General features: G+C 31.9%; 1 protein-coding gene across 1 annotated transcript in view; it reads left to right on the plus strand.

Moving 5' to 3' along the window:
- Positions 1–24,121, plus strand: part of Sgcz (sarcoglycan zeta) — a 1,049,168-nt gene that overhangs the window by 600,181 nt on the left and 424,866 nt on the right. The window contains exon 2 of the mRNA XM_040268050.2: positions 4,213–4,407. Coding sequence (XP_040123984.1) covers positions 4,213–4,407 — 195 coding nt within the window. The remainder of the gene's footprint in view (positions 1–4,212; positions 4,408–24,121) is intronic.

Here is a 24,121-nt window from a genome sequence, read left to right on the forward strand (position 1 = left end):
GCATATATAATGTGTTTACTTATTTTTTATCTCCTTAGAGCATGTTACTATTTCATACATGCTTATTTTTCTATGTGCTTATTGTGTTTTCCCTAACTATGTAAAATTCATGAGTGCAGCATTCTTAAACTTACCTTTCATATAGTTGTTACTTCATACATATTTTATTAAATGAAGGCTAACTTCTGCCCAATTTCACTAAGAATTCCAACTCTGAGTACCTATATAAAAACATGATAATGGTGATGCCATATACATTGCAATAATCATTATATTTCCTGCATCTTAGAATTTTGGAATGTTTTTCTTTTCTGTGAGGCAAGCGAATGAGAAGCAAATGGTGTCCACCATTCCAGTTAATTTCTCTTCCATTGTCTCCAGATCCGTTAACTTGACCAGAATCCCCCCAGGATAGATGATTAGTGATGAACCATGTTGAAGCTATTGCAGATGATTTATCATTTTTCTTGTGTTTATGTGCTATGATGCTATGCTTCTGCTCTTTATGTTATTAAATGTCATGAACAAAATAACCTGATTTGGAAGCCAGATTTTTCATACCTTTGGAGAAAATGGTTGAAAAACTATTCCCCTTTCATCTTTCACATAACCTGTAACATTCTGGAAATTTTATTCACATTATTAGGATTTTTTATGGTAGAGAAAGCTTAAAGTCCAAATCTAAACAGCTATTCCCTAAATTCCAGGAGGATATAAATACATACATTTAAGTTAATGTAAACCAGGTAGATAGTCATCTTGATCCGAGAAAGTGGACGACTTCTTTGGTATTAACTAAGAAAAACTAGGTTTTAAACGTATTTGGTTTTAAGGAGTACCTTTAAGGTGTGAAATAAGGTATGAAATAGAAGAGCAAGAAAAAGATGAAGAAGGTTGTAATTGCTTTGGGTAGACAGAAGAAATAGGTATAACCTAAAGAAGTGCAAAGAAAGGTTTTTGAGAGCACTGGATTTATATTAGAAAGGAATAAATTACTTGGTATGATGATGTTGTCTTTCAGGATATTGTAATTATCTTTCTTTATATTTTAGAAATAAATATTTTATTTTAGTTGTAGTTGAACACAATACCTTTACTTTATTTTTATGTGGTGCTGAGGATGGAACCCAGGGCCTTGCCCATTCTAGACAAGTGTTCTACCGCTGAGCCACAACTCCAGCCCCTATCTTTCTTTCTTGAAAGAAAATCTTTTTAGACCTTCTGAGAGAATAAGTACAGATTAAATATTCCTATTTTGAAAATATGAAATGTTCAACACTTCAAATCTATACTTTTTGAATGCCACCATGACACCCAAAGTGGAAAATTACATACCTTACTTCATGGATTGTAGTCAAAACTTAAGTACACTAAACATACCAGAGAATTACTTCCAAGATATGTTTATAAGGTATACATGAAACATAAACAGATTTTGTGTTTGGTCTTGTGTCCCATTCCCAAGGTATCTCAAATATGTATATGCAATATTTCAAAATCTGAACATATCCAAAACACTTCTGGTCCTAGGCATTTTGGATAACAAACCAATATCTTTGTAATTGTATGTTTTGTTTGGTATATTCCTTTAGAATGAGAGTAAATGGTGAAAAAAAATATTTCTATTTTATTTATAGAATTTTCAAATGCCTAAGGAAAAAAAGATATTTCAGATTAATGCTTAGAAGTGAGTCAACATTTAACATTCTAGGCAAAGGGTGCAAACATTTCATATTTAGTATAGTTTACTGAATCATTCAGAGTTGTGTATTATTTCTCTTTTTCTGGTACTACTACTGCAGTATAGCAGCCACTACAAGGTTGTGTGGATTTGAGAAACACTCAGATATGTGATTTTTAAAAAAAAAAAAAGGAACATTTTAAAGAACAGTCTAACCTCATTGTCTTTTTTTTTTTTTTTTTTGCAGCTTGGATACTCTAATGTATTTTGTGATTGAAGAAGGGCTCTAAAGTAAAAATGTTAAAGCACAGCTTTAACTACTGACTTCCTTGAGGAGATAAAAGCATCCTTAATTCAAGAACATTTTTTTCTTGTTTTCTTGATAACCTTTTCTTCTGGATCTTTGATTTTGAAAACATATCATCAGCCTCTAATAATTTTAAAAATTATTAGAGGCTGATATGTTTACTGAGTCTCTTGAGTGTGTGTGTGTGTGTGTGTGTGTGTGTGTGTGTATATATATATATATATATATATATATATAGAGAGAGAGAGAGAGAGAGAGAGAGGCAATCTTATTCCTGGAAGATCATTTTCTTTACAGTTGTGTATGTTTTATTTCAGAGACTCATTAAGTTCTTAATTATTTTCTAAGGCATATTAATTTCACCTTCATGTCTAAATATAATGCATAGAAATAGAATATCCTAAAAAAGAAGTTTGCTCTAATATCAGATTAAAGAGAGGTGAAGATCTGTAGTAGCATTTTAGCTTTGGGCTTGTCACCATTCAGAGACCAGCTTTGCGATGGAAGAGTCTCCTACTCCCCATTTAGGCATCTTCTGTCTTCTGCCTCATCTTCCTCCCTCCAACATCTCTCTCTCCTCTTCTCCAGCTCTTCCCTGTTCTCCCTCCAAATATGGAGGTCCCTTGAGTTCCTTGGGTCTTTTTATACTGTGTTCTCTGCTTTGTAATCATAGCTCCTGTCAGAACTCTAAAATCTCCACCAGATTCCCCAAGCAAATTAACTTCCTTGACATGTTGGTGTCTGTCATGACACTTAAGTTATATAATAGCTAATGGATTTTACATCTCCACCAAAGTGGAATCTCATTAAAAACTAAAGTATTATGACTAGCTTCAAAGAAATAGTGATTATTAGTTTAATAATAGTGATAATGGGGTAATTCTTAATATTATCAAATAATTTATTTTTAAACACTAATATTAGAATTTCTAATTCATTTAAAAACATGATTTAGTTTATTATACTACTTTTATTATGTGAATTATAGTCTATGTCAGTTATAAAATATTGGAAACATAATATTTAACATTGCATTAATGTGGTTTGAAATTATAACTCTAACATTAAGAACAGGAAAGATTTAAATCATCTTGTTCTAAATTTATCTATATAGTTCAACATTTTATTTAGGTTAGGACTGGGTCAATAAACATTATGACATAATAATTTTATATTAAACATTTTATATATATGTTTTATATTAAACATTATATATACTTCATATATTTTATATTAATTATCAACTAATTTTAATTTTAATGCTATTATTATTTTGTGTCACTTATTTACTATTTATGTTGGTGTAAAAGATGCAAAAGGAAACCTGAGAAAAACCTAAAAATTTCAACAATTGTTTTTGTATACATAGTCATATTTTACAAAAATTAAAGTTTTTCAGGTAATAAATTTGTGCTTCTGAAAACTGTATGCCTGTCACATATTCTTTAACTTTCCATAATCATGATTATAAGTTGTATAGGACAAGAAAATGCATTTGCCTTATGAAATAATTTTGTAACTTAAATTAATATATTACCAAATAATGTCCTCTTCCCTTTCCAAAACTGATTTCTGCTTATATTACTCAATAGTAAGAAAGAATGATAGAGTAAATGTAGTATAGTGTATTTTGTTCTTATATAGCCCATTTTTTCTAGGGCTTTGAAATATATGTAGAATAATAATCAATAGTTCTTAATAACACCTTTAAATTGATAATTATATCTACATAACTCTGGATAAATGTTTATTTTATATATATTTTTGCAAATACTCTGACACTGTTATTGAAACATATGTGATGGACACTTTATATCTTGCATTTTTAGTAAAAGATACAGAAAAACTTTGCTAGATATTGTTGGTCTCTATCTACCAAAAAGAACACGCAAAGCCTAAATTGAGAATAGGTTGGATATGAGTAGAGATACTGGGTTATGTTACAGGAACACAGAGTTCACAGCCCTGAAGTAAAAGCCTTCTATGGGGATTGGGCAAACCTGCCTGGAAACAGCATACATTTTGCAGATCTAACAATTAATCAATGAGCTCTCATAGGCAACATGGATAATAAGGATTTGAGGGTGTTTTAACATTTAAATTTCTCCAAAATAATTATTTGAGCATAATTGCCAATTATTCTTAGGTACTATCCATCTTTTGATTGGAGAAAACATCATGGGTTTAATTTTTTAACATCATCTCTCTCTCTCTTTCTTTCTAGATGACACGAGAACAATACATATTAGCGACACAGCAGAACAACTTGCCAAGAAGTGAAAATGCACAACTTTACCCAGTGGGAATTTATGGCTGGCGAAAGAGGTGCTTATACTTCTTTGTCCTTCTGCTGTTGGTTACCATGATAGTTAACTTAGCCATGACAATATGGATATTGAAAGTTATGAATTTCACTGTGGTAAGTACCACTATGATTTTACACCTATTGCTTTGGGTTCAAAGACAATCCAGCTCTATTGTCTTTATCGATTTAATTAAAAGTTATTCATCTTAATCTTTGCAAGTATGTCTTGAAACTTCCAGAAGAACCATATTTTAAGACTACCTTAAATATAGTTAGTTGTGACAAACATATGGCTTTACTACCTGAAATTTAAGGGTGGAAAGTTTAGATTTTAAGATAGCACAGAACATTGATGCATTAGAAATCTAGAAAATATTTAACCATTAAGTATTAATTATTCTATACTATCACTGAAAATATTAGAATATATACTTTTCATTTAATTAGTATTCATATTATAAAACATGTGTGTTTGAATTATTTTACATAGATATATACCTCATATTTCTCTGTATTTTCTCTCTATACAATACACTTCATGGTGAAATCTAAACTCTGGAATTTCTCCTGAACTTCATGAGCTAACATCTAAAACTGCTATTAGATAGTTACCTCATTCTTTCAGAACACATAATTGGTAAATATAAGATAAATCAGAGTAAAAAAGAAATTTTATGAAAATGAACAACTTAATAGCAAAACAATTGTGTAACTTATTGCTAAGTTTGGCTTCAGTTTATCAAATGTAGATCTGAGAGCCTTACTTAACTGAAAAATAAATCACTGCTTTAGCAAAGTTTAACTTAATTCATTTTAGCTAAATCCTTAAATTTTTCTACTTTATTATTTTTTTTATCATTTCACCTATTCTTAGAGACCTCAGGTACTTTTATTTGCAGACCACAATTTTTTTTTGTATCTTCAAGCAGGTATCTAATGCAGGATGTGTAATGTCATAGGCATTTATATATTGGGTCTTAAAAACAAACAAACAAAAAACAACCTTTTATGGGCATTGATTTAGTAAGAACTTATTTCTGACTTTTCTAATACTTCATTCTATCATGAGCCAGAATCTCAAAAGGTAAAATAAGCCCAACATTTGCCACACATACTGTGTATATAAAGAGCTGAAGAGGTCAGGTGGCCCTAAAATTTCAGAGAGAAAAATCCAAAACTGTGCCAATCATGACACAAGAGCATATGGTCAATGGAGAAAAATGAGTTAAGCATTGATTCTGTGTTTTCCAGTACAACACAAATTTCAAAGAGTATTCTTAAAAATGAAAAGAAAATATAGACAGGAGCCAATACATTTCCTAGATTAGAAAAACAAAAACAAAAACATGAAACCATATCCAAGAGATGGATGTGTGTTTAGGGCCATGGTTCAAGGCAGGTTGAGTCTCTGGGTGGCTAGAGATGCAGTTCAGGGTTGGTAGGCAAAGTATTCCTTATGAGATTCTCAGGTAATACATCTGAACCACTCCTTAGTTTAAGACTCGACTCAGATTCCCCTTTCAGTTGAGAAATATTTTGGCACAAATATTTCTAACTTTCCCCCATTGTATTCATCCTGAGCATTGCTTCTTCTTTTCCTGATTAATAGCATTAATGAGTCATTTATCACATAGTTGGGGCAATGTTTGTACCTCTGAAAATGCCTTCATAACACGTTCATTATGAGCCAAACTTGCAAGTGCTGAAAGCAACTATTTCAACCTTTTCTTAAAAAAGAAGAGAAATAATTTCAATAATTTGATTTCTTCTACAAAAAAAGAAAAGCATCTACCAAAAGTTTTTGAAAAATGGGTTATCTCTTTCACTCTAGAAGGCCTTGAATCTGTCTAGGGATCAGAATACTGAAGTTTTCAAGTAACGGCCATGTAAACTTCTCAAATGTATTCACATTACTTTAAAAAATGCACAAACTTCATAATTACATGACCGCATGCCTCACACTCCCAATACCTTGCCCCATGCTGATACCAAGGCCAGCTCAGCCATCCGAAGGAAATAATTGAAACCATCGTCAGTGTCCTCAGGATCCTCATAGGCCTCAGGGTTGCTGTCACCCATGGAGCTATCTAATTTGAACCTCAGCTGGTCAAGATGTGAATGCTAACCTAGTCTTGGGGACAATAAAAAGGGATTGTTACATAGGAATCTTAGTATATGTTTTTGTTTGTTTTGTGCCTTTTTTAAAACACCATTTTACATTTGTGACTTTGTAATTTATTTTCTAACTCATGATTTTGCCTCCTTATAATTAAAAGGAAAACTGTTCTTGCTTCAACTATTCAAGTTTTTTGATATACTTCAAGTAACTGGACATATGAAATTATGATAATTGTATGTAGATAGAAAACACTCTATCCCAATGCAGTTTTTCATCACTGTTCAGAGAAATTCAGAATTACTTAAGTAGTTAAAGATTATTGCAGCTCAAACTACTGCAGATTAAGTTGTATACACCTGAAAAGTGAAATAATTTGTAATCCTCTTACATTAGAGCAGTAAAAAAAAAAGAAAGAAATCAATTTCATGTTTTCACTAGTGCATTATGTTTGTATCTATCTCGACAGAAAATACCAAAGACTGGTTGCCATACTTAGCAAGAAGCAGAAAAATGTGTAAATTGTTTGGGGATTACTATTGATCTGCACAAAATGTATTTCACTTTCATTATAACTCTTGCCATCCAATACATGGAAATATGTGGCTGTTAACATCTTTTATTTGAGCAAACTGGGCATGTTATTGTTATCAAAATATTGTACTTTCAGCACAGCAAGGTTAGCTGCCAGTCTGCTTTATGATGTTGCTTGGAGGCCATCATTATGACCAATATTGTGCGTGATCTGATAGTTGATATGACCTTATTAACTTCTATTTCTTATTTGTAGAAACTAAAATCATTCTGCTTATTGAGATGCTCCATTGCTGAGAACCAAGTAAAAGGAAATGAATTTATATTGCAGAATGAAAGACTTAGGATAGATATAAACAATAATTTCCTGGTTATGAAAGTTGATAAGTATAGGAAGAAGTTGAAGAGTAAAGATTTTGAAACTTCATTCTTCCAAGATCAGAAGAACTCAACTACTTGGCTGTTGTTCTTTTTGTTTGATTGGTACAATAACTTAATGGTTCATATTAATGATCTACTCTTGAAGGTCTATCAAATCCAGGTTTTCTGCTGAGGCAACATTATTCTCCAGGTTCAAGTCTCATTCTAAGTATATTAGCTTTATATTTGAAAATTTTAGAAAGATATGATTTTGAATATTTATTTTAAAAATAAGGTTACCTCATCAAAGTTTCTGGCATCCATCTGCAACATAATTCTATTAGACATGTTAACTAGCTAGAAAAAGAAAGGATAAAAATATAAATGAAATTTATTAAGCCAAATTGGAGAACAAAGTCCTGAATGTTGTGACTGAGAAGTTAGTAAAAACCAGATGTGGGTAATAATTAAAATAATCAATTTATTGAACAAATTGGGGAAAAAAATTCTTAGAGGCTTCCATCAACATTTGTATAAATGGTGGCTGAAAGTAAATTCCAAGAGAAGGAGTCATTTAGGTTGGCAAAGGAACTGGCAAATTTTTGGTTCAATTATCTGTATATCTCTAGGGGTCATTTTCCAACAATCCCTTATTTGATCACTTAGTATCTTCTTAAACTCTTCATGATAAACAAACCATCCCATTAAATCACTGTAATAGTTTTATTCATGATTAGATATGTTAATATTTTATTGTAGACTCCCCATATATAAGTTCAAACATGGCATTATAATTCCATTATTTCAATATCCACATACATTTATTAGAAATTTATCAAGATTACTGTGTTTTCACATACACACAACTGTATGTATACACACATGGATCTTTGATCACATTTTCTTTGTATGACTAAGAAATTGGATTATATTAGGGAAAGGGTTAGGGAAATCATTTCATTTTCTTTAGTTGTTACTTGCTTTTCTTTCTTTCTTTCTTTTTTTCCAATAGAGCATTATACTCATATATAATAATGAATTTCATTTTGACATATTCATAAGTGCATGTAACATAAATTTCTCAGTTTCAATCCCCAGTCCATTCTCTTTCCTCTATTCTTCCTTCTTCCTTTATACTACAGGCATTACATTTATTTATTTTTTTCTAATTCTTGAATTATGGTTGTATATAAAAGTGTAACTAATTGAGATATATTAATACATGAACATTACATAGTTTAATCGATGTCATTTCATAGTTTCTCTTTTTTCCTACCCTTCCTTCCTTCCTCTCAATCTCTTTCCTCTACCTTTCTAGCTCCATCCATTCATCAGAAAATGACATAATGTCATTCTTCTTTATGACTGATTAAAGCTCCATTGTGAACATACACCATATTTTCTTTATCTATTCATATGTTGATGGGCACCTAGGTTTTTCTTTTAACTTGACTATTCTGAATTGCACTGCTATAAACATTTGTATGCATATAACACTATAGTATGCTGATTTTAGTTCTTTTTTTTTTTTTTTTGGCTGGTACCAGGGATTGAACTCAGGGACACTTGACCACTGAGCCATATCCCAAGCCCTATTTTGTATTTTATTTGGAGACAAGGTCTCACTGAATTGCTTAGTTCTTGCTTTTGTTGAGACTGGCTTTGAACTTGCGATCTTCTGGCCTCAGCCTCCTGAGCCACTAGGATTACAGGTATGCACCACCTTGCCTGGCCTGATATTTTAGTTCTATTAGATAAATATCAATAAATGGGACAGCTGGGTTGTATAGTGTTTCCATTCTTAGTTTTTCAGTAATCTCCGTTCTGCTTTCCAAATTGATTAAACTAATTTACATTCCTACCAGTAATGCATGAGTGTTCATTTTCCTAGCATAAAATCTCAGTATAGTTTGATATGCATTTCCCTGATTTCTAAATGTTGAATCTTTTTCTTTTTTCATATATTTGTTGGCTATTTATTTATATTTCTTTTCTTGAGAATTATCTGTTTACATCATTTTTTTTTGTTTACATCCATTACAACCCATTTGGGTTGTTCAATTTTTTTTGGTGTTATTTGTATATTTTGGATATCAATCCCCTGTTGGAAGAGTAGCTGGCAAAGAATTCCCATTCTTTAGAGTTACTCTTCAAATCTGTTTGCTTTGCTGTGGAGAAGCTTTTTAATTTGAGGCCATCCCACTTACTGATTCTTGGTTTTATTTCTTGAGCTTTAGAAGTTTTATTAAATAAGTCAGTGTCCGCACCAATATATTGGAGTGTTGACCTTGTATTTTTTTCTAGCACTTACAGTGTAAAGTGCTATATGTAACAAGCCCAAAGCCAACATCATGGAGATCAGAAGAAAACTGAAATTATTTCCTCTAAGATCAGGAACAAGAAAAGAATGTCCACTCTCACTTCCCCTATTCAATGTAGTTCTTGAAAGACTAGCCAGAGATATCAGGCTTAAGAAGGAAATTAAAAGAATACAAATAGGAAAAGAAGAAGTCAAATTATTTCTGTTCACTCACAACATTTTCCTATACATAGAAAACCCTGCTCCTCCCCAAAAATTCATTAGAAGACTTCTAGAGCCATAAATTCAGAAATGGATACACAATCAACATACAAAAATGAATAGTTTTTCTATATCATAATAATGAGTCTGCTGAGAAAGAAACCAGGAGAGCCATTTCATTCCCAGTAACCTCAACAAAACAAAACAATAAAATAAGGAGGTAAAAGATTTCTACATTGAAAATTATAAAACATGAAAAAAAAGAAGTTGAAGAAACCTCAGAAAATGGAAAAACTTCCCATGTTCTTGGATAGGTAGAATTAATGTTGTCAAAATGGCCATATTACAAAAGGAGTCTACAAGTTCAATACCATCCTCATCAAAGTACCAATGACATTTTTCACAGAACAACAACAATAAAAAAATCCTAAAATTCATTTGGAAGAATAAAGACTCAGAATAGTAAAAGCAATACTGAACAATGAAAACATTGCTGGAGGCATCACAATAATGGAACTCAAATCACACATCAATGAACAGCATAGTATTGTCATAAAAACGGACGTGAAAACCAATTGAGTAGCATAAAAGATGCAGAGAGAAATCCATATAGATACAGTCATCTTATCCTTGACAATTGTGTCAAAAACATACACTGGGGAAAAGACAGCCATTTTTAATAAATGGTGCAAGGAAAACAGCCTATCCATATGCAGAAGAACGAAAATAGACCCATTGAAGACTTAGAAATTAGACCAGAAACTTGTAACTTGTTTTTATTAAATTAAAATATTATCTGTATTACATAACTACAATTATATGTTTACAGGAATACCCATCTTTTTATAGCTGTAGATCAGAGTAACTTCTACTTTTTCTATCATATTTTGTTTCCTTTTAGTGTAACTTTCTGAAATTTAGGCTACAAATATTACCATCCTTAGTCGTTTTTCTTTCTGTCTTAAAGCTAAAATGTTAAATTCTTGAAAAAATATGAAATATTATTCCTTTCTGAATGTTAGGTTTTGTGCTCTTTCTGATAATTGTTAAATGAAGTACCATATTCTCATGTTACTCTTGACACCAATTTTGTCATCTTCATCATTAATCCAGTAATATTATTCAGAGCCACTATCAATCTACCTAAGATGGTTAAAGTACATTTGAAGTACATCATTAGTTACTGTAGGTTTCCAAAAAATGTTACTTACAGTTTTTGTAATTTCTCTCTCTAAATGGGACTATTATTTTGAATGAACTTTTCTGTTTTAGTTGGTTTTTTGACCAAAAGACCAGACAAGGACGATGTAGAGGAAGAAAAGTTTATTTGGGGCTCACGGTTTAATAAGAGATCTTAGTCTGTAGTCGGGTGACTCTGTTGCTTTGGGTCCATGGTGAGGTGGAATATCATGACAGAACATGGCCACCAGGAAGCAGAGAGACAGCCTATTCACCAGGGATAAAATATATACCTCAACAGCACACCCCCAATGACCTCCCTTCTCCAGTTATATGCTCTCTGCCTATAGTTACCATCCAGTTAATTGATATCAGTGCATTAATCCACTGATTAGGTCAAGACTCTCATAATCCATTCATTTCAGCTCAAAAAATTCTTGTATTGTCTAATACAGGAGCTCTTGGAGGATACCTCAAATCCAAACCAAAACAGCATCTTCATATACCTAGCCAGTTCTTTAATTTATTAAGACTCTGTTCTTATCCCAAATGCATTTTACTTCCTATTAGAATCTTTAGAGATAGATAGACATATGTGAAACTCACATTTGAAATAACACAGATTTCATTGTTTTTGTTTTGTTTTGTTTTGTTTTGTACCAGATATATTGAATCTAGGTGTGCTTAACCACTAAGTCAGGTCCCTAACCTTTTATATATATTTTTTTATTTTGAGACAGACCTTGCTCAGTTGCTGAGGTAGGTTTTGAACTTGTGATCCTCCTGCCCCAGCCTCCTGAGCTGCTGATATTATAGGCATGCATTACCTCACCTTCTTGGTTTCACTATTTTTCAATTACTCTTTTCTTTTTAGCCTCTTTATCATATTCTTTCTATATGATCTTGTTTATTATCTGTTTTCCCTTCCCCAGATAGAGAACAAGCTCTCTATAAGCCAGGATTCTTGACAATTTTTCAACTTTTGTGTTCCCAAGGATAGTTTCCATTAGATAATCAGCCTTTCATAACTATTTATGGGATAAATAGCCATCCTTGACATTACTTGCATTGGAAACCAGGTAATTTTTCATTTCACTATGATTTATGCACTTACAAAGGGCTGGCTGGAGCTGGGAAGAATTGATGCAAGAGGCACCAGCATTTCTAGGTCTCCCTGTTGCTGTTTAAGCCCTCAAAACACAAGAGACAAGCTTCCCTGCTATACATAGAGATATTTGCTAACTTCCACTTTGAGAAAATAGTTTTGTGTCTACAATAACAAATTGAATGATTCTCAGCAGATTCTGTAGTTCAGATCTTACACATTTTAGTGGATTTTTTTTGTGTGAGTGTCTTCTAACTATAGGATCAAGTTCTGGTTTAGATATGGTTGGTGTCCCCCAAGAGCTCGCATGTGAGACAATGCGAGAAGGTTTGGAGAAAAAATGATTTGGTTATGGCCTTAACCTAATCAGTGAATTGATTCCTGATGGGATTAACTGTGTGGTAACTGTAGGCAGGTGAGGTGGGGCTGGAGGAAGTGTTTCATTGGAGGCATGGAATGAGAGATATATATTTGTTACTGGCCCCATAGAGTCTCTCCCTCTGATCATCATGTGAATGCTTCTCTTTGCCACACTCTTCTGCCATGTTGTTCCTTCCTCACCCGGAGCCCTGAGGAATGGAGCTGGCTGTTTATGAATTGAGACCTCTGAAACTGTGAGCTCTTAAACTTTTTCTTCTCTATAATTTTGTTGGTGGGGTCTTTTAGTCACAATGGCAAAAGAGCTGACTAAAAGAGGTCATGTCGTCAGCAAATAGGGATAGTTTGAACTCTTTTTTTTTCTATTTGTATTCCTTTAATTTCTTTTTTGCTTTGGCTAGAGTTTCAAGGACTATTTTGAATAGAAGTGATGAAAGAGGGCATCCCTGTCTTGTTTCAGTTTTCAGGGGGAATGCTTTCAGCTTTTCTCCATTTAGAATGACATTGGCCTTGGGCTTAGCATATAAAGCTTTTACAAAGTTCAGGCATGTTTCCACTAAATTAGAAGGAACAACAATAACAACAATATAGACCTTACACATTTAAGGGGGGAAGGGCAAATCCTAATTATGCATGAGTTGTATAAAAACTACCATTATTAGCAGTTGAAATTATTATGAAATATTATATCCTATAAAGGATTATATATACTAGATTATATACTAAAGGTAAAAATACTACTAAAGAGGACAATAAAAGGAATACCTGAATCACCATCATTTAAAAGGAAATATCTCCTGACTATTATGGTTTGGATGTGAGATTTCCTCCAATAAGATCATTTGATAAATAATGCAGGAATGTTCAGAGGTGAAATGACTATGAGAACAGTAAGCTAATAAGTGAGTTAATCCATTTGGTGGGTTAATAATTTGAAGGGATTATTAGATGGTAACCATTGACAGAGAGGCATGACTGGAGGAAGTCACTGGGTCATGCATGCCCTTGGAAAATTTATTTTGTCCCTTCTTCCCACAATCTCACTCTGCTTCTTGGCTACCATAAGCTGAGCAGCTTTCCTTTGCCATATTTTTCTGCCATGATCTTCTTCCTCACTTTCTTTTTTTTAAAATTTTAACATTTATTTTATTTTTATTTTTTTAATTGTTGGTTGTTGAAAACATTACATAGTTCTTGACATATCATATTTCACACTTTGATTCAAGTGGGTTATGAACTCCCATTTTTACCCCGTATACAGATTGCAGAATCACATGGGTTACACATCCACTGATTTACATATTGCCATACTATTGTCTGTTGTATTCTGCTGCCTTTCCTTCCTCACTTTCAACCCAGAGCAAATGCAGTTAGTCAAACCATGGACTGAGTGCCTAAAACTGTGATCCAAAATAAGCTTTTCTTCCTCTAAGTGGTTCTTGTTAGGTATTTTGGTTACAAGAATGACAATCTGATTTAACACATAGAGATAACCACAATGCTGAATATTTTCTCAGTTTTTCTTTAGTTTCATTTTTGTAAATATGTGTGTAGAAACTTCAAACACTATATTGCTTTTAGTGCAACAATATGTTTGTGAGGATTATCCTATGTGTTACTGCAATTTATTTGCTATTGTAAATTTCATGGAATAAACATTTCATTTCTTTATCCATCCTCCTAATAATTTTGTCCAATGTATTTTTTGTTGTTTAATTTTCTGTTACAATAATGCTATGAATATTTTTATATACCAATATTGATAATGTTGTTATATTGATAACAGTGGATTGTGCAAGTGTAAGATTCTTTAGATTCTGAAGGCCTAGATTTTTACATTACAACATAACTCTTAACAGACAATTGCAAACTAAGCTAAACTAATTTACTTCCTCTTAAATCACAAATCCAGTGACCTGTTTATCTTATGAAAACCCTACTTATTTTTTTGTTTTTGTGTCCCTTTCTGACAGATTTATTTTATATTTCCTTATGTTATGTCCTTTTTCATCCATTACTGTAACATGATGTATTATATAATATTAGCTATATAATAATTGCTTATCTAAATATGTATCTTGTCTCTACCAACCTTCCCTCTCCCATTAATGTGGAAGTTCCTTAAGGAACAGAATATATTGTTAATATATATATTTTTTTTCTTGGCATCATAGCTGGTTACATAGTAGGCACAATATTATTTTTCTAGAGTACTTATAATATACGAAAGTCCAGATTCACTTTCAGTAGAGATCCTCACATTTAATATTTAAATTTTTCTTATTGTTCTCTCAGTTAAAACTACTTAGTTCCCATTTTTAAATGAAATCTCCTTTTCTCACATTAATAAATGGGTATTATTCAATTTCTTTCACATCTTTCAGCCAGTGTGAATAGCTTCTCCTGATACAGAGGCAAAATAGTCCACTTTCTTCCCAGAATTCCAAAGCACTACGGTAAGATACTTGTTCAGTTAGAGTTCCTTGAAGCTCTAATTACTAGATTCAGTTGACTCCATCAGTAATAACTACACTCAAGCACCAAGCTTTTACATTTCACACTACACAAAAGCACTTGGATATTATTTCAGTTTTATACTATCCTACTTCGTCTTCCTTGAGGCAAGGTACATTGATAATTCAGTGGCACCATAGGTTGACAGTTACTGGTTGATTACCACCAACCACCACAACTTTATTTTTTTTAAGATTTTTTTTTTAGTTGTTGATGGACCTTTACTTTATTAATTTATTTATATGTGATGCTGAGAATTGAACCCAGTGCCTCACACATGTGAGGCAAGTGCTCTACCACTGAGCCATGATCCCAGCCCCCAGAACTTCATTTTTATATTCACTAATGGTATATAACCAGGAAACCAAACGTGGGTCTCTATTACCTGCCAGTGGAATCTTATCCTATACAAAATTGCTGATCAGTAGCAACATTTCCTTAGATTTCTTTTATTTCTAAGTAATGACTAAGCAATGGCTGAAAGCATGAACTCTGGAGCCAGATCCTTTTAAACAAATTCTATTGCATTCATTAGCTATGTTACTTAGGATCCGTTATTTAAATTATGGCCAATTCCATCCTTTGCTGAATGAATGTAATATTATTGCTTATTGAATTAGGTTGTTGTAGAAAAGACAAGAATAGCAAGAATAATAGTGCCTCAAAAATGCCTGACATATATCAACAGGTATCTAAAAGTCTGCTATTATTATTATTCTTTCTCATTTTCTACTGTTCTATCTTCACAGATACTTCATCTACCATGTGAGTTAACCTGGTTATTCCTATTGAATTTGAGAATAAAACAATCCCAACACATAAATGAATCTCAGCAAATGTTTATTAGTACATAAATTGGTAAATAAATGAAGGAGTTTATTTTGTTAATGCTGATGTTATGCTTCAATATTAAGAAAATGAGTTTTGTAGCAGATGCCTGATTCACATTCTTGCTCTATAACTGGCTGCTTAGCAGAGTGACCTTGTGCAAGTTATTTAACCTCTCAATTTCTTCATCTGTGAAATGGTGATAATAGTGTTGACCTCATGGGACTATTAGAAATATTAGGTGAGTGAACCTTGGGAAAAAAATATCTCCTAAAATAGATTCGCATATGCACTTGCTTAAGTATGCGCTTAAATTTACCAGCTCAGTATAATGATAAATATTATTTCTATGTATTATGAGCTATTAATAGTTGAAATTATTTTATATGATACATTTTATCAGGGAATAAGTCTTACTTTATTGGGATGTGGAAGGATAATAAAGTTTGCTTGAAAATTATAATTTAAAACAGTTTAAAAAATTTTAAGAGGAGTGATTCAGCTGTCATATGCCATCATTATTTTGATAACAGCTTTTATTTTGAAATCCAGTATTATCAGAAACAACCTTTCTGGCCTGTCTGAATCAGAGAGTTAAATTTCTTTTTGAACCATCATAAAAAATGCAGTATTTAAAAATTGTCTGAACCATAGAGTAGAATTTTTGTCCTTGATCCTAACTCTTCTGAGTTCTTTTTAATGACCCAATTTTCAAGTTGTTACTGACTGAGATGTTGTATTATGAATCACTTTAAAAAAAAAGAAAACAACATGAATTACAAACCTTTAAATGTAAGAGCAAAGTTTAAGATGCCAGAAACATGTAGTTTGTTTGGCAAGATTATATGTTTTATAGACCATACAGTATTGAATTTCACACAACCATGCAAAGTAAATATTGAATCCCTCTTGGCACATGAAGACCCAGAAGCTTAGTGAAATTAAACTTCCCGAGGTCACACTGATGATCAAGGCTGGAAGCATGGGCTGCAACCTCAAAGTTTATGCTCTTTTCAACACCTTTAATTTTATTAATGTTATTAAAATTAAATTAAAATTAAATCATTTCAATATTCTTCAGTAAATGGTTTACTTGCCTGTATACCTCAGTGCATTCTTACAACACCATTAAATGTGTAAATGCAATGTACCTCTTTTTAATTATATTTTGATCTCCTTGGGCAAAAGACACCTCAATGTTCTCAACAAATGTTAATTTAATGGAAAGTGTATAGTCATTGAGTAATTAGAATAGTGAAAACTACTTTGTAGTTCCAAGCTTAACTACACTTCTGAGTGTCCAGGACAACATTATGTTTAATTTCTGGATAAGGCAATGGTAATTATCAATAGAAAGCCTATTTTATCCCTGTGATTGTAGTTTAGACTTTGCACAGTGTAGTGTGTATTTTGAGGAGGAGTAATTTATTGTGCATGATAAGAAACCACTCTGAATGTAATTTATAGGATCATAATTTTTGTCCACCTTTCTGGGCTGCCATTTTCATTTTCCCAGTTCATTTCTCAGTGGGTGCACTATGGCACTTCCTCTGGAGGCAGGTGGGGTGCCACCTTCTGGAAAGATACCATGGTTCTGCCTGTGAGTGTGCACAGGGGGCAACTGCACCACCCTTCAGTGTGCTGTGTGTGTGTGTGGATTTATTACAGAGTTCATGATAGTGAATGATATAGTTAATGTTGCAAGACTGCTTCCATTACAACCCTCTGTTTGCACCTCCTCATAATTTTCTGACAAATTGTCTCTCTCAGATGAAATTTTTCATGCTTAGTTTTAGCCCAGCTGTACATTTTTCTTTCCTTGACTATAAAGAAAAATTTGATCATTTTTAGCAACTACCTTACCAGGTTGTAGCTCTTTTTATTTAAACTGCAAAAATCGTGGTGTAAGAAAAATCATGAACTATACATATTATTTAAAAAATGAAATTCATTAGGATATCAGATACACTGCAGGAGAAAACTAAGGATTAAGTATTTAGTAATTGAATAATAAAAAAAACTATAGAAATGATAGACTTTTTAGTTCTTATGTTTAATGTACTGTATATTACACTTGAAGTGGAAAGGAATAATTCAGTGCCTTCTTTTTACCTAAGAGGAGATGGAATTCCAGAAAGTTAAAACCACTTGCCTATGTGGATGACTCAAAGACAGAACACTGATTAGGTTAAATTGTACTGAATGTAATGAAATACATGTGTATCTCCATCTTGCCATCTGTGTACTTATTCCCATAAATAATAACACAAAGTGCATCTTAAATGACTTGACAATTTTAGCAGGATTTTTTTGGAGGGGATTTTAAGTTTTGAAATGAAGGAAGAATGATTATCTTAAGAAAGATTCATGTTTTTTGCTGTGTCATAAGCAAAGAAAAGCATTTGCCTTGCAAAAGAGTAATTGAAATATTTATTATTTCAAAGTTAGGAGAATATTATTTTAATTAAAATGATATGGGGTAAGAATTCTAAAGAATGTATTTTTTGAGTCATAGTGGCATCACAGACTTTTTAAAGTTGCTCTATGAACTCAACCTCAGACCAAATAAAGAAGAATATTAATTATAAGCCTATTAACTTGGGGATTTTCTGTCAGTGCCAGTATTTTGAGGTATTTCTGGGAAATCACCATTAAAACTCCCTTGAAGATAATTACTCTGGGCTAAAGGCTATTTCATCATCTGGTGGCTGATGCTTCAAGGGAGGCATCCACACCATTCCCACAAGCACTGGTGGTGGGCCATGACACACTGCCAAGTGTTCAGCTGCTATTCCACACATTTTTAAAATTCTGGAACTCAATAATATCATTTAAGAAGTGTATATCTGTTTTCTTGTAATTCACATGTTTTTGCTATTCCAAAATTTAGTATTTTTCTGGGGTTAGAGAATTCTGAAATGTCCCCTGTTAGCTCTGATATTCTCTTTATTTTCTCTTGACTTAAACTAAACTGCAAAACCAAAGGACATGTGTTAAAAATCTTCACATAAACTAGTTTTATTCAATGAAACGAAGTATGAAATATAAATATATATGAGACCTACATAAACATGCATGAGCGTATGCATATCAATAGAGGCATTTATTTTTAATGTGCATGCACATCCTAACTAACATGATTTTAAAAAGCAATTAAGTTGCATAAACATCAAAAATGTATCTATTTACATTATAATATGCACTTTATTCCAGCATATAGACAATTTCAGTTTATAAATGAAATTCCATTTTCAGCTAATTTTTTTCATACATGTTTTATCCAGGATTGCTGAGATAAAAAGAATATTGATGCTTTATATTTCTCTAAGAAGTTGGCTATCAAGCAGATAATGAGGAGCAGAGAACAAGCAAAATACCCAACATAACACTCAAATATATTTTATACATTTAGTAAAGTATGTGAATATTTATGTACTTGAAAAAATAGAAAACTAGTGTTAGTAAAGGGGAAAAGGAATGAGTATTCATTAAATAGTGTGCTTCATATATTTTCTTCTAACTAATATAATATTCCTATAAGACATATATCAGTATCTCTCATTTTTCATATAGCTAATAAGCAAAAGTTGAATATTTGGATCTTTGTCTAGCACTGTAGACCAAATTTATACTAACTCCTTAGAAATCATTTTCATGTTGATATTTTCCACAAGCCAGTCTAGTCAAAAGATAACTTTCTTTTCTACTTAGGAAATATTTTACTATTTTACAACAATTTGTTAAATTCTTACATAAGTATGCCTGCCTTTTTATAGGGACATGAAAAATATTTTTCTACTTAATTTTTAAATGAGGCAAAGCTAAGAGATATTGAACTACTAACATTTCTGTTCATCATAATTCCTTTTCTACTAATACTTTTCTTCAAATGAAAATTTGAAATTTCAAATGCAGGTTTTTCAAACAAAAACTAATTATTATTAATAACATTAATTAATAACATTGATAATAGAATCGCAGTATTTTTTTAACTTTTGTTCTCCTTTGTAAAAATCAAAAGTAATTCTTTATTTGAGCAATGTTTTCATCTTCTGATTAAAACAGGCACTTAAAGTAGGTACAGTGAACCAATTACCTGTTGCCATCAGGATATGTTAAAATCACAGATCCCAGTAGTTAAATGAAACTTCATTTAACTCAGGAAATCTGACTGAGCAGCTCCTCCAGACACAGCTGATGTTGACAGTGTCCTCACGAACAGCTTTGTAGTCACCTTGGGGTTGGCTGGCTGAGAATGGCCTTTTTCAAATATTTGGTCATCTTTCGACAATTGGCAGGATTGCCTGGGTCATTTGGTTTTCATCTTCCAGTATACTAGTCATTCTTAATCAGGTTAAAAGTTTCAAGGAAAAGTACAGAAATGTACTATCTAAATAGCAAATCTAGAGGCCCAGGCTTAAAAATGGTCTGCCATAAGTTACAGGCATTCTGTTGGCCAAAGAACAGTCACAAGTATAGAGAAGACTCATGGATGAATAGTATCACTAGTATCCTTAAGAATGAATATTAACATAGAAGTTAAATACTATTTAAAAAATAGTTTAAATAGAATTTATTCTAGAGCAAATTTTCTTTTATTGCAACACTGAGTTTTTGGTTCAAGATCAACATTCCATACCAGAGTGAAACAGTTATTATAATTGATGATCATTGACACATTGTTATTGCCTGAGGTACACCTCTTACATTAGGATTCACTCTTGGTATTGTACATTCTGTGAGTTTTGATAAATGTATAAAGTCATGCACTCATTATTATATCATACAGAAGTGTTTCACTATAAATCCTCTGGGCTCTGCCTATGTATTTTTCTGTCCCCTTATCCCCTGGCAACCACTGGTTCTTTTCTATCTTTTCTTCCTGAATGTAATATAGTTGGAATCATAATATGTAGCCTTCTTCTTTCACTTAGAAATATGCACTTGAATCTCTGCATATCTTTTCAATAGTTTGGTAATTCATTTCTTTTTTTTTTTTTTTTTTTGGTGGTGGGGGAATGGATTGCCAGGGATTGAACTCAGGGGCACTCGAAAATTGAGCCACACCCCAAGCCTTATTTTGTATTTTATTTAGATAGAAGTCTCACTGAGTTACTTAGCACCTCGGTTTTGCTGACACTGGCTTTGAACTGGAGATCCTCCTGCCTCAAACTTCTGAGCTGCTGAGATTACAGGCATGTTCCATTGTACCCAGCTTGATATTTCATTTACTTTTAGCACTGAATAATAGTCTATTGTCTGTATATACTGTAGCTTATTTATCCATTTACCTGATAGAGAACATCTTGGTTGCTTCAAAATTTTCATAGTTATAAATAAAGCAAGTATAATTATCTATGTATAGATTTTTGCATGTGTGGAAATGACTTTTAAACTCGTTTGTGTAAATACCAAGAAACATAATTTCTAGATTGTATGGTTAGGATATATTTAATTTTGTCAGAAACTGCTAAACTATCTTCTAAATTGGCTTTATTATTTTACATTTCCACAGCAATGAATGAGAGCTCCTATTATTCTGTTTTCTCCAGAACTTTTTGTTATCAGTTTTTAAAAACTATTTTCAAAGTTAACAATTATCAAATATTTCTTCTTTTTTCTTTAATAATAGTTTTAACCATAGAGTAAGGTATTCTTCAAATATCACCTTAAACATTTGTGTATGTCTGTATAAATGTACATGTCGATATATGTATGTATTTAGATAAAAACATATAATATGATTATTTTATAATCACCTGGTGCATACCACCTAAAGATAACTACTCTAAAGTTTTATTAAAAATAATGGCAAACCTAATGACTGTATAGTCACACTTGGCAATAAAAATACATTTTTTCCTTTTTGAAAAATAACTTGAAATCAATACTATATTTTAGATTGAATGACAGGTTTTTAAAGAATAATTTCAACATCATTTATGTACTCTAAAACAATCACCAGAAATAAAGACAAAACATTTGTGTCTGAATAAGCACAATTTATGTTTACAAAAGCAATGTAAAGATATAAAAAAGAGAGGAATTAAAGCCATAAAAATAAAGTTATATTCATAATATTAATCATTAAAAAATAATTTCCAAAAATACTGATGATTTTGAATAAGCTTATGCCACATTGTAAAATAAAAAAGAGATTTATATAGCACATGCAATACTGCCCAAGTCTCTAAAAGGAATTATATAGGAAAAATGTAATTTAAAATAATTTAAAAGCAAAACATTACTATGTAATTCTTACCTCAATATGCTCATAAGAGTCAAATTTTTAAACTTTTATTCTCAAGTTTATTTAGTAATCTTTATTCAAAACATGTATTTTATATAGGTTAAAATTTTACTTTTAAAAATAAAAAATAAAACTATCATCTTTGGAAATCTATCTGAATTATACTTTATTATTTCAATACAAAATGACCTTGGTTGTTTTCTTTCCTATAATTACAGTTTTTAAAAATGCCTATCAGTGAAAACTTAAATGTTTTAAAGACTGTATCAATTAATAATGAGTTCTTAAAAGTAATGCTATGCCAATTGAAAAAGTGTATTCCTTTGCTATCAGTTTGGTTTTACTTCATAAAATTAGCAAGAAGTTTTCAAAACTAACAAAACTGATTCCTTAAGAGGAAAGGAGACTCTCAAACATACCAAGATTCGGTCAGTGCATATTTTATAAAAGATACATCTGAAACAAGATCGGTAACACTTTTTTTCCTCTGATGTGCATCTGCTAAAAATACCAAGCATGTGGGGAAAATATTACTCCTATGGAAAAACCTATATGGAAATTTAGTCTTTAATGATCCATTGGATATTAGATTAAGAAATATTTTAATTTTCTTCCTCTTCAATGATTCTTACCTTAAATTGAATTTAGTTCTAGGAAACAGGCTAATCTGAAGAACTCGAAAATATGCCCCTCCGCCCCCCTTTGGATGAGAAGCAACTCATCCAATTGGCTTCCCTGGTGATGTTTCCTTTGGCACTTAGAGGAAGAAAGGACATGATGCTCCCTCTGATTAATCTGGTTTCATTCCCATGCCTACAATAATATATGCTTATTTTGCAAACGGATATTGCTTACTCTATTGATAGCTCCATTCATGCAACTTGACTTGATCATTTTATTGTGGATATCTTTTACTTATGCTTAAATACAAAATAAACATAAATCTCTTAATAAAAAGACTCATGGACTTCTATCATAACCACTTAATGAACTACCTCCTTTCATTTCCTTTTCTTATATACTTCACTGAACAAGATTCCCATTTGGAATTCTGTCCATGTTTTGCATGAAGACCTATCTCCCTGGGTGTATTGACAAAAGGAAATAGAGTTAACTGCTGCACATCCGAGGAGTCAGCCAACCGCAGACTGAAAATATTTGAAAGAAAAAAATGTATTTATCCTAAATATGTACAGATTATTTTTCTTATCATTATTCCTAAAGGATATAGTATAATACTATTTACATAGAAATACTTACATTGTATTAGGTATTATAAGCTATATACAGGTGATATAAAATATAGGGGAGAATGTGCATAGGTTATATACAAATATTATAACATTTTATATGATAGACACAGACATCCCCAGATTTTGGTCTCCAATGATGGTGACATTGCAGGATGATTTTGGAATCACTTCCTTACACATATCAAGGGTTGACTATAGATTTATTTCTTTCTAAAGATCAACTTTAAAGTGACAAGGATAAAATAACAGATGATAATGCTTAAGAAAAAACAAATTTGTCTTAAGTAAAATTAGTGAAAGATAAAAGATTATTTATTGAATTATGATTTTTATTTGGACAGCTCACCTTCTAAATATCAATAACTGTAGTTTCTTTCATTAAAATTGTGGACAGAAACTCTTTCAGGGAATCATTTACTTCAGGGCCTATTAGATGTCCTATGTTACTCAGGGTGGTAGAACACTCCTTCAATCCTAGCAACTCAGGGAGTTGAGCAGGAGGATCACAAGTTTGATCCCATCCTCAGCAACTTATCAAGACTCTTTGCAACTGAACATGAACCTCTCCCAAATTTTTAAAAATAACAAAGGTTGGGGATGGAGTTCAGTGGAAAAGTACCCCAGAGTTCAATTTGCAGTACCACCTCATAAAAATATTGGTTATGTTGGTTCCACTTGTTCTTGAATAATTTTATACTCATATGGCCTATACTTTTTAAGGGCCTTCAAATGAAGAAATGCCAAGATTGAAGGTAGACAAGAGATGATGATAACTTTAAGATTTAACCAA

The sequence above is a fragment of the Ictidomys tridecemlineatus genome, chromosome 14 (genome assembly GCF_052094955.1).
Source record: "Ictidomys tridecemlineatus isolate mIctTri1 chromosome 14, mIctTri1.hap1, whole genome shotgun sequence".
NCBI classification, from domain to species: Eukaryota; Metazoa; Chordata; class Mammalia; order Rodentia; family Sciuridae; genus Ictidomys; species Ictidomys tridecemlineatus.